Source organism: Siniperca chuatsi, linkage group LG23, assembly GCF_020085105.1.
Source record: "Siniperca chuatsi isolate FFG_IHB_CAS linkage group LG23, ASM2008510v1, whole genome shotgun sequence".
Classification (NCBI taxonomy): Eukaryota; Metazoa; Chordata; class Actinopteri; order Centrarchiformes; family Sinipercidae; genus Siniperca; species Siniperca chuatsi.
Genome location: NC_058064.1, coordinates 20,574,124 through 20,595,115, shown reverse-complemented (window position 1 = coordinate 20,595,115; position 20,992 = coordinate 20,574,124). Strand labels below are relative to the sequence as shown.

The 20,992-nt window shown below is 39.8% G+C and overlaps 1 protein-coding gene across 2 annotated transcripts in view; it reads right to left on the bottom strand.

Moving 5' to 3' along the window:
• The window catches only part of tmtc1 (transmembrane O-mannosyltransferase targeting cadherins 1), a 162,520-nt gene that overhangs the window by 125,027 nt on the left and 16,501 nt on the right, over window positions 1–20,992 (bottom strand). For both annotated transcript variants that reach the window (XM_044185918.1, XM_044185919.1), the window contains exon 3: window positions 1,490–1,563. In XM_044185918.1, coding sequence (XP_044041853.1) covers window positions 1,490–1,563 — 74 coding nt within the window. The remainder of the gene's footprint in view (window positions 1–1,489; window positions 1,564–20,992) is intronic.

Sequence of the window (20,992 nt, the reverse complement as noted above, 5' to 3'; positions counted from 1 at the left end):
CCAATTAGCAGCGTTTGTCAGAAATAAAAAAGAGGTCTGACGGCTCTTTGATATGTGAGATTTCAGAGCTACATGATTAGGGCTGCAACTTATTATTTAAACTATTAATTAACCTTATCAGTCCAACTAGAATTCCAGCACCCCACCCACTGTTTAAGTCAGATGGGTGTTCCTCAGCTACAGAACTGTCAATCAACTAGTCCTGTTCCTTACGAGCAAAATTAGCTGTCAGGCTTGGTTTTAATTCACATTCTAGGTGTTGACCCTTGATCCCTATGAAGTCAAAAAGGTCTGTGACATATTTGAGTTGAAAGTACAAAGTTACTTTGTAAAGGTTTCTCAGGTTTTTCTTGAGAGTTGCACTGTTTTAAGACCATACTTCATATTTCACCAAAAACCTTACAGATTTCATTCATTCTTTGGATTACCAATCTGTATTGACCTATCATATTTCACTCATTAGAATTCAAATAAATGCATTTTGTAACTGGATTTTTCTAGGACAATCTGAATTCTACATTTGTATAATCTATCCCAAATCTTGAATGCAACTATTCATATCAAATAGCCATGGTTATTATAATAATTAATAACAACAACAACATTTATTTGTGCTTTACACACAAACAAAGATACGGGAATAAAATCAACAAGACAGAAACCAGTGACCCAGACATAAGATAAAAATGTGCAGTGATTAACATATAAGATGTCAAGCATATAAGACATAAAAATTACTCATAGGCTAACTGATAAAAATGAGTTTTAAAAAGTCATTTAGAAGAAAATAATGATTTGGCTCGCCTGAGCTCTGAAATCTAATCTTGAATCAATCTTAAAATCCCAGCTCCCTCTGCAGGAATGAAGATCTGTACAACACACCCAAGGGACAGCTCTGGTAATTATTTATGTTGGCCACTAGGGGTGTGCCATATGATATCGTTTACAATATATCACGATCTTTTTTTATATGATAAAAACATTCATATTGTGATAATGGCAATATTCCGACTTGTTGACATAATGACATCATACCGTTATGCAAAGCAACAACAAGCATGGCTGAAAGCGGAAGTCACATTGCTACCGGCTCCACAGTAGAGGAGTTAGTTCCAAAAAGGGGAGCAACTTCAGCAGTGTGGAACTGGCCTGGTTACAAAAGATCTTATGTACAACAAACCACGGCAATATGTAAGAAGTACAACAAGACTGTAACAACAAAAGAGGGCAATACAAAAACTTATTTTACCACCTCAAGTAAAAGCACACGGTCTAAACCACTTTACTTGGAGGTAAAACTGAAAGTGAGCACAAATGAAATGTCGCTAATACTTCCTCATTCCACAGTAAAACTGTGTGTACACAACACAACCTTATACCATCAGTCCCACAGGCAGGGTAATGTCTTTTATACCTGTGTCCATGTACAGTGTGTGCGTGTGTGTGTGTGTGTGTGTACAAGGCCTGGAGTGGTACAAAGTCATCTTACCTGATATAGGAGAGGAACGTCAGCAAGAACAGCAGACAGGCCAAGACGTCAGCCCTGCCCACGATACCAGACACCTGCAACACACACACACAGATTTTAAAACACAGATTGTGGCCCTGTTACCAACACCTGAGAGCAGAATTACTGTGATTATGTTTTGGACAGGTGCCCATTATCACAGCCAAGAATGAGTATTAAAGCTTTTCTATTATGGCTGCCCATACATGTGTGCTGTTTGAGACGTTTTATTTGCAGTTGAGCACACATCACAATAAAAACTGGCAAAGAACATAAATGACTGTAATCAAGCTTGTTTCCCCAGCAGTTCCTATAGCATCTGCTAAAGCAAGAACCCCCCAAACATACTCTAAGCATTCTAAAAACAGCATTCCATTAGTTACTGTGGACAACAATTTCCTGTATTTCCCAAAATGCTTTTTAACAACTTCTAGAAAAAGCCCTCACACTGGCTTGCAACGTTCTTCTGTTTGAATGATGTGTCCTGCCAGAAGCGTGCAATATTTTGCAACAGCCTTTGAAATACGCTTGGTGGGTGTGTCGAGGCTATAATACAAATACCCATTAACATACCAAAGAGGGCCTTCTACACCAGCAGACATATATTTAAAACATGAGGGCCCCCATCCAAATGACTTTTTTTTTCTTATCAGTGGTGGTTTTGAAAAGATGTAGAAATGGCTGAGTAGTTAAGATGTGGTGGGGGTGCCACAAAGCAAAATCTTGCCTGGGCCCACACAAGGGCTAAGGCCAATCCTGTAGACATGTTACATATATACAATAATATTACTCATGTGTTTAATCTAGCATAGATAAAGGAAAAAAGGAGTGAACGGACATAGACCTTTCACAGCCAAACAATACTAACCCTACTCCAAAGGCTGTGGCACAGCAGTGCTTTGAGCTAAGTGCTAACATTAGCAGGCTAACATGATCACAATGACAATGGTAACATGCTGATGTTTAACAGGTACCATAATCACAATCTTAGTTTAGCTGGTTAGCATGCTAACATTTTGTAATTATCACCAAACAAAAATTACATTTCCTCAAGGGGATTAATAAAGTAGTTCTTTTTTTTCTTCTAAACACAAAGTACAGCTGAGGCTGATGGAAATGTCATTGGTGTTGCAGATATTTGGTCAATAACCAAACTACAAATGGGAAATTTGATCTGATGACGGCGCTAAAAGTCAGAGGATCACCAAAGTTATTACAATTCATTAGGATTTATCCTCTAGCAACCATGAATGTCTGTACAAAATGTTGTGTCAAACCATCTAATACATGTGGAAATACTTCATTAGATACTTAAACATGTTGACCTTCTGGCCATGCTAGATGAAAAGTCAGAGGATAACCAAATAATTTAGGCTTTATTTTCTGGAGACCTTGAACATGTGTACCAAATATGAGGGCGATCCACCCAACAGCTGTGGAGACATTCCACTAAAAACCTAAAATGTTAACCATGTGGTGAAAAAGTCAGTGGATATTAAGTCATTAGGATTCATCCTTTGGAGACCATGACCTTCCAATAGTTGTTGAGATATTGCAGTGTGGACCAAAGTGGTGGACCAACATATTGCCATAGGTAGAGCCATGCTGGCTGGGGGGCAAAAAACCAACTGTTGTCTTGAACAATGTTGATGCTAACATTACAGCCACTGGATTCTATTAACAAATGTAATCTGTGGCGCCAGCATCATCTGAAGTTGCATCTCAACCAAAGCAGAACATTCCTTGAAAAGAACAGAGCTGCGCGCTGAGGCTCCATCACTTGACAACAAGACAATTCAAACCCATTTCGCTTGGTTTTGGGCAACACAGTCCACTCTGAACTTGTTTAATATAATCTGAGCAAGTAGCAGTGATTGTGTAGTTAAGGCAGTGCAGTGAGTTTGTTTCCAGTTATGGATAAAGCATTATGAAAAAAAAAAAAAAAAAAGGGACAGCCACAGCATTCTTATTAAGTGTTTCTGACCAGTTCAGCTGCCTGGCTGAAACTACCTGCTGTGAAACACTGACTGGACAGGCCTGAGCAACAGGAGTAATCAGACAATTTATAACCTCAGCCAAACACTGCTCAGCTCTGGCTGTCTGCTTTATCAACCACCTCAGCAGCTGGAACATTTCAGAAAGTATTGCAGACTGTTGGAAAAAGTGAACAAAACTGTTAGCTTCCTGTCTGGGGAGTAATAGACAGTATGTGTTGTCTATCTTCTTAAATTCAGCAGTGTTTCTCCATAAAGGTGATCTACAGTATCAGCCACAGTTCCAGCCGGTGGTTTTTGTGTGTGGTGGAGTGGCAGTCAGCCACAGCCTGGCAGAGGAACAGTAAACATGTCCAGCAGACACTGATAAAGAGGAGGCCAGGAGGGGAATGAGCATGGAGGACAGAGAAGGGAGGAGGAACAAAAAAAAAAGAACAGAGAGAGGAGAGAGTGAAGAGGAGGAGGAGGAGGATGGACTTTCATGTAACATCTCGTACAAAAAGAGAGCGAAAGAATCTCAGCAGCTCCCACACACATCTGAACAACTCTGAAACTGGCACAAGACTAAAGGGAGTGAGTGTGAAACAAAAGAGCAGGAGAGACATATTAAATTACAACAGGAAAAAATTAGGCCTGGCTAGAATTTTATTTTGTTATAGCAAGTTATTCAACATCAAAATCTGTAAGCGAATACCTTGTTTTTGTTGCTTTTTTCAAGGTTGTATTTAGGCTCCACAGGAGAGCGCATACACAGGAAGAATAAGCACACGGTTTTGTTCAAGACACCATTGTGAAAATGTTACAGATTGCACACGTTGCTTTAAAGTCGAACTGAAATTAAAATTAATTTTTGCAAAAAAAAAAACAAATCAGCATATAGATCATTGGTGTTGGTTTTGGCTTGTGTACTTATTTGGTCAAAATTGTAATTACCAAAAACATGAAATTTAAGTTCTATTTATGTTTCTGCAGTGACAGGGCCCCCTAAATTAGTGTTTTCCAGGGGGGAAACAAAATGACAATGTCCGTACTGTAATTTGATTGGTCCAATATCTGTGTAGGCAGGACAGTGTAGTCCCTCATTCATCCAGGAGTGTTCCATCGTAGAAAAGGTTTCAGTCGTAGTCATCTGGACACTGTTTTCAGAATCAAGACGTTTCGGCTCCCATCCGGAAGTCATTCTCAATTGTGAAAGTGGTCTGAGAACTCAGAAATTTAAGCTACTCTGTGTTGCTTAGGCCCTGCCCCCAGGGAGGAGTCTTCCTGAGTGTCTGCTGTTTACCCTGCCTAGTTTCAGGTTTCTTTCACCTGAAAGAAACCTTTTCTACGATGTGTAGGCAGGCACTAAAATAGTTTGTCATATCACTTCAGTTAACAGTCATACAGACACTAAACCAGCTAGGTGGCCAATGTTAGGCGTTGCTGAGTCTCATCTGTGATTTCACAGATGAGACTCAGCACCTGCCATCAGTGTGTGAATGTGTGTGAATGGGGTGAATGTGATGTGTAATGTGAAGCGCTTTGAGTGGTCAGAAGACTAGAAAGGCACTATACAAGTACAGTCCATTTACGGGCAGATTTGGAGACGATAACATGTTAAATGACAGTGTTTTTGCCTAAATATCCCAAACTAACACAGTTTGTCTATTTGTATTTGTGCGACAAATTAGACATTGAAGCCACTTGCAAAATTATTACCATTTATAAAAATAATACATTTTCAATGAACAAGTTTTCATTTCACGTAGTGATATAGTATACTTACACTAACACCAGTCTGTTCATAACAAATGTCACTGAGAAATACACACCCCAATCAGTGATGTCACTGCAGGTATTCTGTCTTTGACTGCTGATGGAGAACACCTGCTGTGTTTACTGCAGAGGTTCTTCAATAATAAAAAGGTTTTCTGAGGGAACCAACTTGTGCACTAAGATTTTCTTTATAGAACTGAAAAAAATAAAATGTACAGCCATCCCACTGCACGTTCACAACTATTGCATGATTTGGTTGGACATAAGGCTGGCTAGTAAATCAGGCACAAGGAGCTATTATAATTAGAATAAACCCAGCCTGGGTTGTCTGTGTCTGGCTGACACTCCTTAAAATACATTCAGTTTTAAGGCACTAAATGTTTTGATAAATTACTTTTATTGGCTTTTCACTCGCAAAGCTTTAATTGCACTTTCAGTAATGAAATTTTATTCAAATGTAAAATCTACCCACATTTGAAAAAAAAAAAAAAATTTTGTAAATGTGAAGGTGTGTCGTATGATGCATAGTGGGATGTGGACCCAAATGCAGCTGACCAGGAAGCGGTATGAGGTGAAGTAGCCAGATGGCTACAGTGTTTATTGGGGTTGATGGTTTACAGGCAGACAGATACAACAAACAGGCAAAAGGCAGATAGGTTACCGGCTGGTAATGGTGGAAGCAGGGAAGTGAGTCCAAGGTGGCTAAACAGTTCAAATAGGGAGCAGGCAAATTACAAAATCCAACCAAGGTCCAAGGGAGACAAAGAATCCAAAAACAGAACTCACTGTAAAACTGCTGGGGAACTGGGTACTGGAACCAGGTACAACAAAAAGGTCAGGAACACTCACAAGACAAGAACAAAAACTCAAAGCAGGAATCACTCAAGACCGGAACAACACCATGTGTAACAACGATGATCCGACACTGAACAAAGAAAGAGACCCAGACTAAATACCCTAGGGAGGTGAGACAACGAGACACAGGTGCAAACAATCAAGGAAGGGCCAACAATCAAAACTGGAAGGAAAGACAGGAAGTAAAAACACAAGACAGACTAGGGAAGGAGAATACTACAAAATAAAACAGGAAATGAAAAACCTTAAACTACCACAAGGTGATTACCTACATAATTGCAATATAAGAGAATATCTATTTATATGTGTGCATGTGTCTTCAGTATATGCAGAATACACAATTTGCTCATACCTTTTCACACACCCACCCACCATATTTTTTCTATTATACTGTTTTTTGTTTGTTTGTTTTATATAATGTCCCATCACCTACATTTTTCCAGTTATCAACAGGAAAAGGGAAAAGTTACCACCAAACAAAAAAATGGAGTAAGAAATGCAAAGCTCATTGCCAGGAAAACAACTGTGTTCCAAGTATTTTAATTTGGATTATTTCTCTAAAAAGGTACAAATCAAAGCCAAATGTCCCCTACTATTTACAGAGAAAGGGTGTGTCTCCAGGAGGCTTCTATTAGAAGCAGCTGCAGCCTTCTGGAAAAGGGGAGATGTGGGTTTCACACTTACACACACATTTACACAAACACACACACATACAAACTAGTTTTGAGCTTTTACTTTGGTGTTTGCTGCTTTGTGTGAGGAATTTTGCAAAACATACATAACTTGTGTGTCTATCAGGAAAAGTGTCTCTCTAAGACACACACACACACACCATTGGCTTAAACCTCTTGGAATCACTGAGATGAAAGGAGATTATTTACATCCTTAAGTGGATGATTTCTGAGTGTTGAGTTAGAAGTGTATGTGTGTGTGTGTGTGTGTGTGTGTGTGTGTGTGTGTACTAAAAGGATATTGCCTAGTCACCCACAAATACTCAGAGGGGCCGGGATGGACAGAGATGAAAGGGGAGAGAACAGAGGAGGAAGTGGGGGATGAAGAGTGATCGAAGGAGTAGTAGTAGAAGTAGAGAGGTGCAAGATGAAAGGAGGCGTCTGCATGAATAAAATATCGATGTGGGAAGCCCCCACACACACACACACAATGAATGATAACATGTTTGGAATGTAAGCAGCCTCCTTAAGCTGAGGAAGAACAAGCTGCTGTCAGAGTTGTTCTGTCCATTCTGATACTGCACGCACACACACACACACACGCGCACACACACACACACACACACACACACACACACACACACACACAGAGACAGTAAAGGATTCTGATGCTATTACACCTCTTTTCCTCTTTTCTTCTCCTTCACGCCATCCCTCCTCTTCTTCCTCCTCCTCCTTTGTCTGTGTGATCCTTCCATCCTTATATATATATATATATATATATATATATGCGTGTGTGTGTGTGTGTGTGTAACAGGATTGTATTCATTTCTGTATTCATTCAGTATTCTTTATTTTTTATTCTCTTAAATAGTTTAACGTCATTTGTCTATGCAAGGCTTCTTTTATTTGTTGTATTGGAACCCCCACATGTGGCGAGAGGTGGTAACCATAGTAACCGGAAATCGTCGGAAACTCGGCCCTTTTGCTTGCTGACAGTTTCAGCTATGGTACGTACTGAAAACAGCTCCCTGATTTTTCCAAATACGAAGTTATAAAATTGACTTCACTCAAATCAAAGTGTATATTAAATGACATGAATAGTCTTGTCACATTTTGTGACCGTCAGTAAGTTGTCATTCTGTGTTTCCATTGTTTGGTTGAGTGAAATGATCTGCTAAGTGCCTCACGCACTAGTGTCTTGAAGAAATATTGCGCAACTAATGTATAATGGTGATTGTTTCAGAGTGTTGATTGTGTTCCTACTTAAATGTGTAGGGGCAGGAGCTGTGGTTTCACCATCACCACCAACCACATTCATGTGTTTGTCTAACAGGTACGTTTGTATCTTCTGTAAGGAGAAATGCTGTAGTTGAATGTAGAGTGTATTTTGAATGAGCACTGTAAAAGCCTTTGCATAGAATTGTTATTATTGAAAATGGGTTCATGGCTGTTTATGTGATAAAACAAGATGTTACATAGAGGAACAGAATGCACATTTGTATAAATTGATTTTTATTTCATAGTAGAAAGTTACTTTTATTTTTCAACAAAACTATTCACATTGTGAAAGAGATGTAAACTACATGAGATGGCCCTTCTGCTTGCTGACGGTTTCAGCTGTGGGGCAGGAGCTGTAGTTTCACCATCACCACCAGTATACAGTATACAAAATTTGTTAGTGAAAATCTTGATACTGATTTGGGGATAATGACATGGCTGGATAGCTAGCTAGTCTTGTTAAACATACTATCAAATTATATTTACTGTTTGTCAACCGTACACAATGTTATTGACTTTGAATCTTGTTAGCATAACGTTAGCTTTCTGGCTCTGAGCTGAGCCAAAGAGCAGACTAAAAATATCTCCCGTTGCCAAGTCGTATCTAAGTTCGTGCTATTTACTGAAGTAGTGAACAACGTTTCCATTGCATAAAAACTTTATGGGATGGTAATGATTGTTCCAGTTATTAGTCAAACCCCAAGGTGCTACAAGGGAAACTGAGTTATGGCTTGTGAAAAAATTTAGATTTTGATTGCAAAACGCATGAAAATATAAACTAATGGTCTTTTTTCTTTGGCAAGTGACCATGGTATAAGCAGGATAATGCCCTTCGAGGTGTCTATAATCAGAAATTAATGGACTCCACGGAGCGTCGGATGGTTCTGGCCTCCCCATCGTCCATTAATTCCTGATAATGAACACCTCATCGGGAATTATCCCTTACATATACATACTCACTCGCTCACCGCTCTCCCTATGTCTCTCTCTCGCTCTAATTTGGGGCCTATTACACAATTCTGCAGGAATCTGAGCTCAGCTGCAGCTGCCTCTCTGCATCCAAACCCCAGCACAGGGGGGAGAGGAAGTGTAAAAGTACAGCTTGGTTAAACACACCCAAACACACATACGTCTGTGTGAATTTTTGCAGGCAGACTGTACCCCCGGGCATATTCTAAGAAGAGTTATCCATCTCCAGTCGCCTGTCCCTCGGCTCAGTCTGTCCTGGCCTTCACAAACAGCCCAAACACCCCAAGACAGCTTTATTTTGTGCCTGTGTGTGAGGGCCCACAGCAACCCGGCAACCATATGGCTAACGGGATCCACACTTGGCCAGCATGCTATCGGCAGAAAGAGGAGAGGGGGTATGGATGAATGGAGGCTTTTCAGCTCTGAAACAGGAGCCCCATTCACTGGATGTGGACCGACTCACTGACTGCCAAACCAGCCATATTGGACACAGAAAACAGTAGAGACTGTCTGAACCCAGAGACACACTGATCCTGGTTCTGTTGAGGTTCAGGCGGAGTTTATTTGCAACATAATAATGATGACAACTGGAGGAAAAAGAAGACATTCAAACAGTGATACAAACTGACCCTAGGGTCTTATTAAATGTGTCTCTATTTCAAATGACTAAAAAGAGAAAAAAAACATTGAGACTGTAATCAGAGATACGGATATCTGATTAGAGTTTGGGTACTGCATAACATCAGAACTCAGCAAACTGAATAATCGTAAAAAACGGAACATTTCCATGAATAATTTGTAAAAGAAACTAATTCCAAGAAACCAGACTGACTCCTGCCTCCAAAACGGTTACATTTCATAAAACATTAAATACAAAAATGTTCTTCTTTATAAAGCTGCCAGACCTGTCAGCATATAATTATCATGATTTTTTTGTGTAACTCACTCAATCCATGCCAACATCATACTTCCTGTTTACATCCCCCAAAGCATCATGGGAGCTGTTGTTCCAGAACTCAGAGCATGATTATCCCCCAAACAGAAGTAAGACAAAGAACAATAGGAGTGAAAAAAAAATCATTAATATGAACTTTTTTCGTGTTGCACTATCAATCTTTTTTTTGACATAATAAGGCTCAGAATGTACTGTCAGTTAGCAAACTTGCAATATTAATCGTGTTATACTGCTAACCATTTCCTCTATTTTAAGTTAAAACCTGCTCTGTTCAGCAACGTGATGAGATTATAATATGCAGGTTGTTAGTGAGATCGTAGGTAGCCAGTAGACCCTGTGGGGGAGGGCGCCCTGCTGCCACCCACTCAGAATAACGGACCTCAATGTTGCTGGGCAGCAGACGCAGCATTAACCGCTCGCTGTCTGAAAGCACCTTAAGAGTCTACGTACCATGATGGTGGCTCTGTGAGGCTGTAATTACTGTAGGCACAGAGGTTTTGAGCTAAATGCTAATATCAGCATGCATGTAAAATGAAGAGTAAAAATTTGCTAAATTTGAATGGACGGAATGGGACTCAGGCTAACCCAGCAACGGGAAATCAGAGACTGTTGTGCCCACATCTTACATAGACCTGGCACCACAACATCCCAGATCAAGCTACTGGGCTCGGCGGGCGGGCCATGTTCTGCGCCGACAGAACAAAAGACTCCGGTAAGACGAGGGGATGCGGACTCTGTTTACATCAACGATGATTGGCGCTCAAACGTAGTCAGAGTTGATGGACAATGTTTCCCAGATGTCAAGGTCGACCATATCATCAACACTATCTTGCTGCTGCTGTAAAAAAGGCACTACAGATGTATTCCTTTATGGGTGTATATGTCTAGGCTATAGGAATATATGTATGTAAATAACTGTACATATTGTTTTATTTATTTAAGTTAATTTTGATTTGATTTGATTCTATTCTTAATTTAAACATTTGTATATATGTTCTATGTGTGCGTAGCATGAGGGGGCTACAATTTACATTTCATTATGCAACGCTGGGTTGTAAAGTGACAAATAAATTATCTTGATTCCTTGATTGATATCAGCTAATGCTGTTAGCTAATTAAAGAGGAAACAAAATTACCATCCATTTCAAACACAACACGCCATATCTGATGCCGTTTACTGATATTCTCTGACAGTGAAACATGTTGGGCAGAACCAAACAGGCTTTTACTAAGTTTTCTTGTTTAGGACAGACTTAAAGGAAGAACTGCCCAACTCTGTTTTCTTCTGACTAGAGAAAAGGCTGCAGAGAAAGAGCCAAACAGTGAGGTGTGCCGAGGGTTTATTAGCAGCAAGCAAAACAAAACAATTATATGTGTGAATGGCTGCTAACTGTTTCAGTTTAGGTAAAGACTTGGAACATTCAACAGAAAAAAACCTATTTTAGACTTGGAGAGGACTGGATGCAGCTTCTATTTAGAAACTCTCACATGCAACAACCTCGTCTATTTCTTTCTAGAAAGGTTTCTGATTCTTTCTAAAATGTGACTGGCTGAGCAACGTAGGAGCCCAATGGAGAAAACAAGCATGAGTTGAATCGCCTGGGTGAAAAATGTGTTTCTTCCCCCAATGTGCCTGTGTGTGTGTTTGTCTCCACCAATCTCATTCCTTATCACGATAAGAAAAATGAACTCCATCTGGTCTTAATGACAGAGCCTGTTTAAACTGAGGTACAGTCTGGGATTCATCAAGCTGTGTGTGCCCGGGTGTGTGTATAGGCAAGTTTCCATCTGCTTTGCTCTAATATAACATTTGCATAACAGTAATTGATGGAAACTGGACACTTTCCTAAAATGTGCACATTTAGATTGAAGCATTAGGATTGATCTTGGATAGCTAGTTTGTTTTTTAATCCTGTTCCAGGTTGGCAGAATATCCATATTCTCTAAGCTTGGGAAGCTAACAAATCTAGTAACAAATGTTTTTATGTATTTTATAAGCAAACAGCAATATAGAAAGGTTATAGGGTTGTTTTCTCCAATTGAAATGACAAACAGTGGTGGCAGCAGAGTAACGTTATATTAGCTGTGGCTAATGTTAATTCTTAAGTGACATTCCCAAAGGCCAAAATGAAACACTTGGCTGTTGTCTGATTAAAGGAAAACTAGCGTTTAGGTTTTATTTTCACAGCTCTGGCCATTAGTTCCAAAGTCATTTCTGAGCTGTTGCAACATCACTAAAAACAGGTCCAGGATAGGGCAAAAAAACGCATCAAGTCAGATGATCAAACAGGCTGTAAACAAACCCCCTGTTTGCCAAACCTATTTTGAAGAGAAAACAAAGGTGAACATTAAAATGATTACTAAAACTGTATGTTGTGTAAACATCCATCACAGTTTACAGACTGACTTCCTGCTTCAACTTTAGCCTACCATACTTACCATAGTTGTGCGCACTTTCCTGTTAGAGTTTTCCCGTGCAATGAGTGATTATTAGCGACATTTTGGGTGCACTCACTTCGATTTTACCTCAGCTAATCTGGTAGCTAATCTGGCTAAACTCTTGCTGAACTGTTTCTTGCCCCATTGGACCTATTTTTAGTGACGGTGCTGCATTGTGAGATCTCAGCAGGAGTTACAGACTTCCATAGCCAATAGACGGCCAGAGCAATGAAACTAAAACTGGAAGCCACTGTCTATTGTTCAGTCACTAACACCTTAACACCTCTCTACAACTGGTCATTAACACAAACAGAGTGGTGATAGCTTAATCAAAAACGATAATCAAACAAACTCTGAGTCTCTAGGTTAAACTTTCTTGAAGACTTAAAATGTTAATTCATCGATTAGTCCAATAGAAAATTACCACAACAAATTAGGTAAATGATTTATCGTTTCAGTTATTTTTCAAGTAAAAATACTTCTCAAATGTGAAGAGAATTTCTTTGTCAAACATGATAGTAAATTTAATATCTTTGGGTATGATGAAACAGGCAACTTGAATGTGTCAACTTGGGCTCTGAGAAATTATCTTTTTTTTTTTCATGAAAATACCCTACTTTCATGCATACCATAAAAATAATTAAAGCTCATCAAATTATAGTTCTGAATCAAGACCAATTGGGACCAAGTAGCTTGTGAAAAATAAGGCGTCCAAAAGTAAGAAGGCTACTTCTCTGTCAGATAAATTTTATCTTACGCTGCTCATGTCAATTTTAGGTTGCAGCTACAGAATGAGTAAGAACGCCACTTAACAATTATTAAAATAATCAATTAATCTGCAGATTATTTGCTCAATCATTCACTTAAAGGACCAGTGTGTAGTATTTAGTGGCATCTAACAGTGAAGTTGGAGATTGCAACCAACTGAATACCCCTCACCTTCCAAGCGTGTAGGAGAAACACGCAAAAGGCCCTATCTAGGGCCAGTGATTGGTTTGTCCGTTCTGGGCTACTGTAGAAACATGGTGGTGCAACATGGCGGCCTCCGTAGAAGGGGACCTGCTCCCTCTGCGGATATAAAGGGCTTATTCTAAGGTAATGAAAACACAACACTTCATATTTTCAGGTGCTTATACATTTATGAAAATTAATTGTTTATTCTAAAAAAAACATCAGGAAACAGTGAAAAATGCCTTTCACATTTTCCCAGAGCCCAAGGTGACATGATCAAATGTCTTGTTTTTTATGACCAATAGTACAAAACCCAAAGATTTTCAATTTATTATAATGTTAAGACAACGAAAAGCAACAAATTGTCACATGTGAGAGCATGGAATCATCAAATGTTTAGCATTTTCATTTGTTAAATTACCTGAAAGATTAATTGATTGTCAATAGTTGCCGATTAAGTTTCTAACTAATCATTGCAGCGCTATTGTAAATATTAGTGTTTCTGCTTTCTCAAGGCAGGAACATGCTTCTTTGGGCTTTATATCTGTGGCTTCTTTTATACTTATACTTTTATACAATTAATTTTTTTTGTTTCAAACCTGCATCCCGCTAGAAAGTTAGATCAACCAATCAGCTTGTTTGACATTCAAGGCCACAAAACACGTTGTTGGGAGGTTTGCAGGTCACCTCCTCTGTGAGCCTCTGAGACTCTTAGATCTGCAGAGACATTAACGTGTATCTTCACAAAAGCTAATTACAGATCTCAAGTGAATCTTTGAGTTTTAGTTGAAACATTTATAACCTAGACAAAAATGTTTCAAACTATGCCTAAACAGACTCGAAAAAAGATTTGAATGTAAAAAACGGACTCCAAACTTGATTCAGATTCCATAAAATGCTTTTGAACTGAAAGGGTTCAAGGGTTGAGGGTTGGTGAACAGAGCCGGTAGCCAGCTCTCCGACTCATATCCAGTCCAAGTGTTTCTGCCTTTTCTGGCAGTTTGACTGGCATGCTGGGAGATGAACAGGGAAATCAAACTCTCTCCTACATCGGCCTGGAGACTTTGACACCTTATTTCTGACTCCTTCACGCTTCCTGCTCTCACTTTCTTTTCTGTCTTGTCGTCTTGCTTCCCTCGCTCCCAGCTCGCTTTCTCTCCCTCTCCTCTGAACCTTCCCCTTGCTCCCTCCTCCTCTTCGTGTCTCTGCATCTCTCTGTACAGGGAGTCAGGGGAGCACCCCGGCAGGAGCCCTGTCCTGCTACAACCCCTGCTGCTCTTCATTCATCTCTGCCTCGATCGCTCCTGCTTCCCCTCTCCGCCTGCCTCTTGTTTCCTTTCATCGCCCTCCACCATATCTCATGCATTTCTCTTTCTTCGCTCAACACTTTCTCTATGCTGCACATACTCCTCTGCTCAATTCATCTCCCCCCTCCCTCTTGTGCTCATCCCCATTCCAATTTCTCTACAGCACTTGTATGGTGAACATCTGAGCTCTTATTGTCACCTCACCTGTTGGAGCGGAGGAGAGGAATACTAATCTGCTCTGCTTCCTAGGCGGCTTTTTTGCATAGATTGACTCACCACCTTTCAGAGTCAGATAAGGGAAAACGTCGCCCTTTGGGAATCACATGGAAAGTAGAGCAGAGGTTCTAAATGGCAAGAGGTGTGTGAGAGCTGAATTAGGCTGACATATAGGGACACAAAGGAGTCACAGGACTGAAAGCAGGAGTGAATGAAATAATAATGTGATACTATACTGATCCCAAAGGACCTGCTCTCTTTCTCAAAGATACTTTTGCAAGGTGGACAACTGCTACCATGAAGGGCGGAGGACAGATGCCAACCGTCATTTTCCAATCCTTCCAAGAAACAAGTACAGACTCAAGAACCAGCAGCAACGTGTACACCTCTCAGCTAGGGTTTCCCCAGGAAGTTGGTGAGTGTTGCGTACCCGATCCTGATGCACCTCAGCCTGTGATCAATTTAGTTACTAGATGATGGTCTAACCAGTTGGGTCACTCCTTAAATACGTGGGCTTGGCTGTGTGAACTGGCGCCTCTGTTTAATATATTTCATAAAAGTGTAATAGAATTCCAAAGTGGAAGGAGCCACTGCTTCTGGAAGTACTTTTCCCCACTCTGAATTCCCATTTAAAATTTTTCTTTTAATGAAATTCTCAATGTTAGTAACTGTAGAAAGCCTCCGGGATAATGTAACAATCCTGTACGTTTATGATTTGGCAATTAGTTTTATTTATTTGTTTCTGAAAAACTTGTTTTTTTCATCAGTTTGGCCTGGTAATACTACAATACCCAAGTGCCTCGGCTGCTGTTGCTATGGAGAAGAAGCAAGTCAGCGGTGTAAATCAGAGATGTATCGACTTCAATACACTTTGTTGTTTCAGTATGGGAATAAAACACAGAGAACAGAAGTGCCATATTCATCTAAAAGGGGATACAATTAAGCTGCCAATTGCAATTATCGGTGGACACGATAGAGTCTGACATTTCTTTGCCTTTTAGAGAATGTAGCTAGTTAGCAGGAAAGGGACAGGTTGCTCACACACAACAGACACACACCAGATGGACAGGATAACACAGACAGAGAGACAGAGTTACTTGGAAAGATCGTCTTTTGACAGCCATATCAATTTTTTAAGAATTTTACAGAGAATTCGGGTATATCTAATTCGGGACACATGATATTGGTTCATCTTTATACTGCTAATCATATCTCATTGCAATACTTTTCCTTCCACAATATAAACATACTGTCATTTTATGGCTGCCAGAAGCTGCAGATGGCCCTTTACGTGCTGCAGTAAGCGTATTGTCTCATTTCCGGTCACCAGTGTTTGTGTATTATTAGTAGCGTATTTTTGCTGCTCTAGCTCATCACAGTTGATTTTGTTCGATTCTTTATTATAGTGAATAAGTATCTGCTATACATTTAAACATACACTAGTTCTGCTCAAGCGCTCTCCATTCTTTTAACACGCTATTCAGTTTTGCTAGCTACCGTTCTTTAGCTCAGCAGCTAGCAATGGCTTCTCTCTCTCACTCTCCCTCTCCTGCTCTCTCCTGCTCATTGTGTCAAATGTCAATGTAAAATAGCTATTCCTCTGCCTCCTTTAGTAATAATGGTACATGTAAAAAATGTAGCTTATTTGTAGCATTGCAAGCGAGGCTTAGTGAATTGGAAACGTGGTTCTGCACCATGGGAACTCAATCATTAGCTGCTGTAGTTAGCCATCCCCAAGAACCCGGTGCGTACTGACCAGAGGTAGCTCCTGTTAGCCGTCTCGCGAGCAGCCGGGAAACCAGGGAAGCTGAGTGACTGTCCGAAGGAAGCATAGCCCTAAGCAGAAGCCCACAGTTCACCGCTAACCTAGATATGAGCAGCTCTCATGTCTAGAAATCTGGCTGAGTTTATTAGTAGACCAAAACCATGACAACCCAAAGTTAAGACCTAAACGCTGAAATAGCAAAACAAAATAGGAGAATTAAATGTGGACTCTTAAACATCAGATCTCTGTCATATAAAGCTGTACTAATGAACCTGGCTGGGTTGTGTAAAAAATGTTAGCCTAAATGAATCCACTCTGCCCAGTCATATTAAGACTCACATTCCTCGTGGCACCGGCCGAGGAGGTGGAGTTGCAGCCATCTTCGACTCAAGCCTATTAATCAACCCTAATTAATAACTATTTAACAAGACAGCCAAACTATATGTTAAACCCATTAACTCATTCGAAAGCCTTGTTCTTAGTCTTTCACATCCAACCTGGACAACACGACAGCCAATTCTATTTGTTGTAGTGTACCGCACTCCTGGTCCTTATTCAGAATTTTTATCTGAATTCTCAGAGTTTTTATCAAGTTTAGTCCTTAAAACAGATAAAGTAATTATTGTAGGTGATTTCAATATTCATGTGGATGTTGAAAATGCCTTAGTACTGCATTTATCTCATTATTAGATTTGATTGGCTTTTGAGTTTACAGAAACCCACTCACTGTTTTAACCACACCCTCAACCTTGTTCTCGTATATGGCAGTGAAATTGAACATCTGAACGTCTTTCCACAGAATCCTTCATTATCGGACCATTATTTAATAACTTTTGAACTCCGATTACTGGACTACACGCCATTAGGCAAAAACAGCTACTTGAGATGTCTATCTGATAGTGCTGTAGCTACATTTAAGGAAGCGATCCCATCTGCATTTAATTCAATGCTTTGTCTCTTTCAGCCCCTCCCTAATTTCAGCCCCTCCCAAATTGACCATCTTGTTGATAGTGCTGCAGGCTCACTGTGAACTACACTCAATTCTATCGCTCCTCTAAAAAAGAAGATAATAAAACAAAGAAGGTTAGCTCCATCTTATTACCCCCAAACCCACAAATTAAAGCAAACATCGCGAAAACGTGAAAGGAAATGGCGTTCCAACAACCTGTAAGAATCTTGTTTACTCTGGCAAGATAGTCTTAAAACATATAGGAAAGCTCTCCGTAATGCCAGAACAGCCTACTACTCATCGTTAATAGAGGAAAATAACAACACCAGGTTTCTTTTCAGCACTGTAGCCAGGCTGAAAGAGAATCACAGCTCTATTGAGTCATGTATTCCTATAGCCCTCAGACTTTGTGTGCTTCTTTATTAATAACATTTTAACTATTAGAGACAAAATTCATCACATCCTGCCTTCAACCAGTACCAATTTATCTTCAAACACAGGAACCTTAGAAACAACTGTAAAACCTGATATATTTTTTGACTGCTTTGCTCCTATCGACCTTCTTCAACTAACTTCAACGATTAATTCATCCAAGCCATCAACCTGTCTCTTAGACCCCATTCCAACTAGGCTGCTTAAAGATGTTTTACCCTTAGTTAGCACTTTTTTACTGGATTTGATCAATCTGTCCTTATTAACAGGCTATGTACCACAGTCCTTTAAAGTAGCTGTAATTAAACCTCTTCTTAAAAAGCCCACTCTTGATCCAGGGGTTTCAGCCAACTATAGACCTATATCTAACCTTCCCTTTGTCTCTAAGATCTTTGAGAAAGCAGTCGCCAAGCAGTTGTGTGACTTTTTAAATAACAATAGTTTATTTGAGGATTTTCAGTCAGGATTTAGAGTGCATCATAGCACAGAGACAGCACTGGTGAAAATTACAAATTACCTTTTAATTGCATCAGACAATGGACTTGTCTCTGTATTTGTCTTGTTAGATGTTAGTGCAGCATTCGACACCACTGACCATCACATCCTATTACAGAGACTGGAAGATTCAATTGGCATTAAAAGAACAGCACTAAGCGGTTATAAAATCCTATTTATCAGATCGATCTCAGTTAGTACATGTTAACAGTCAGTCTTCCATGCACACCAAAGTTAGTCATGGAGTTCCACAAGGTTCTTTACTTGGAACAATTCTATTTACCTTATTTACGCTTCCTTTAGGCAATATTATTAGGAAACACGCCACAAACTCTCATTGTTATGCGGATGATACCCAATTATATCTATCAATCAAGCCAGATTAAACTAACCAGTTAGCTAAATTCAAGCATGCCTTAAGGACATAAAAACCTGGATGACCTGCAATTTTCTGATGTTAAACTCTGACAAAACTGAAGTTGTTGTACTTGGCCCCAGACACCTCCGAGACACATTATTTAAAGATATAGTTGCTCTAGATGGCATTGCCCTGGCCTCCAGCACCACTGTCATGAACCTCGGAGTTCTCTTTGATCAGGATTTATCCTTTAACTCCCACATGAAACAAACTTCAAGGACTGCCTTCTTTCACTTACGTAACATTGCAAAAATCAGGTAGATCCTGTCTCAAAATGATGCAGAAAAACTAGTCTATGCATTTGTTACTTCTAGGCTGGACTATTGTAATTCCTTATTATCAGGCTGCCCGAATAAGTCCCTTAAGATTCTCCAGTTGATCCAGAATGCTGCGGCACATGTACTGACAAGAACTAAGAAAAGATATCATATTTCTCCAATATTAGCTTCTCTGCACTGGCTCCCTGTAAAATCCAGAATATAATTTAAAATCCTTCTCCTCACCTACAAAGCTCTTAATGGTCAGGCACCATCGTATATTAAAGAGCTCATAATACCGAAATACCCCATTAGAACACTGCGGTCCCAGAATGCAGGGTTACTTGGGGTTCCTAGAGTCTCCACAAGTAGAATGGGAGCCAGAGCCTTCAGCTATCAAGTTCCTCCTTCTATCCCATTACTGCATGTTACTAACTTCTGTGTTTTATATCATTGTAAACATTTCATTTCATTTTTGGACTGTTGGTCAGACAAAACAAGACATGTTATAGATCAAATGATTAATCGATTAACTAAGAAAATAACCTGCATTTTAATGGATAATGAAAATAGTCATTAGTTGCAGCTCTAGAGGACACGTTTTCCAAGCAGGTGTGAGACTGAATGATTTCAAAATGATAAAAATGGACTGATAAATAAACTGTTTGGTCAAGAGGTAGCTAGGGAGGTACTTTTACTTTTTAAGTTATGATAGAACTCCTAACAGTCACAGAAAAAGAACAGCTGAATATGTATGAGGTGGTCACGTTTTCCAGATAGAAACTGCAGCACATGATACTCATCTGGGATAAAACCGGTAGACCCCTAGGGGAATGTCGTCTGTGTTCAGGCTCTGAATAAATTCTGAATTAACTTCAGCATACATTATGCCTGTGACTTTGCTTCCCCATGTGGCTTTCTGGCACAAGGCTGCATTTTGAATAGAAAAAATAGGCAGTTTAATTCAGGAAAAAAAGGGAATATCCACAGGTAATCAATTTACTCCATCGTCATTCCACAATGCTTTCCACCAATCAGCCAACCATGTAGGCTACAGGATAAATACTGAATGTAATTATGTTCTAGTGAAGTGCAAAGGGTTTTCTAGTGGTTTCCACTGACTCTAGCTGAACTGATGAGAGCTGGAGGAATGTTTCACTTCACTACACCTCATGGTTTTCCACTCATACATGTAAAGGTGAGGTGCAACATTGTGTGTTACTGTGTGTGTAAATTTGCGTGACATCCCTCCCACTGGTTCTACTGGGCTGTACTGGTTAAGCTCAGAAGACCATTGGCTGACAGTTTTTTAGGAACTAGAATCATTGGCAAGATGTTACCTTTAAAAAATGTTACCTTAAAATGTTGCTGCATATCTACAACTTGGGAACGTGGTCCAGTAGCTTTGGGAATAAGCACTACAGCTCATGCTGTGGTTTTGTGTGTGCGTGAGCTTGGGATGATTTGGTGCCTTGTGAGCTTTTTAAAGCAGAGAGCGGAGAGTTGAAGGTGGGGGAACAGAGGGAAGCAAAGATACTGCATGAGGTGAAAGAATTATCAACAACACGCTCAACAGTTGTAGTAGCAGCAGCAGTAGCTGAGACACAGCTCATGGAGGCAATTAAGGTTCTTTATAGCTGCAATTTGTTTTCAAAAATGCACTCCTTCTCTGAGTTCTAACTCAGTAAAATGTGGGCACACAGACATAATACACATAATTTTAGATTAAGTGTGACTTAAACATTTTTCAGTTGAATTGTCATTTTTACACTTCAG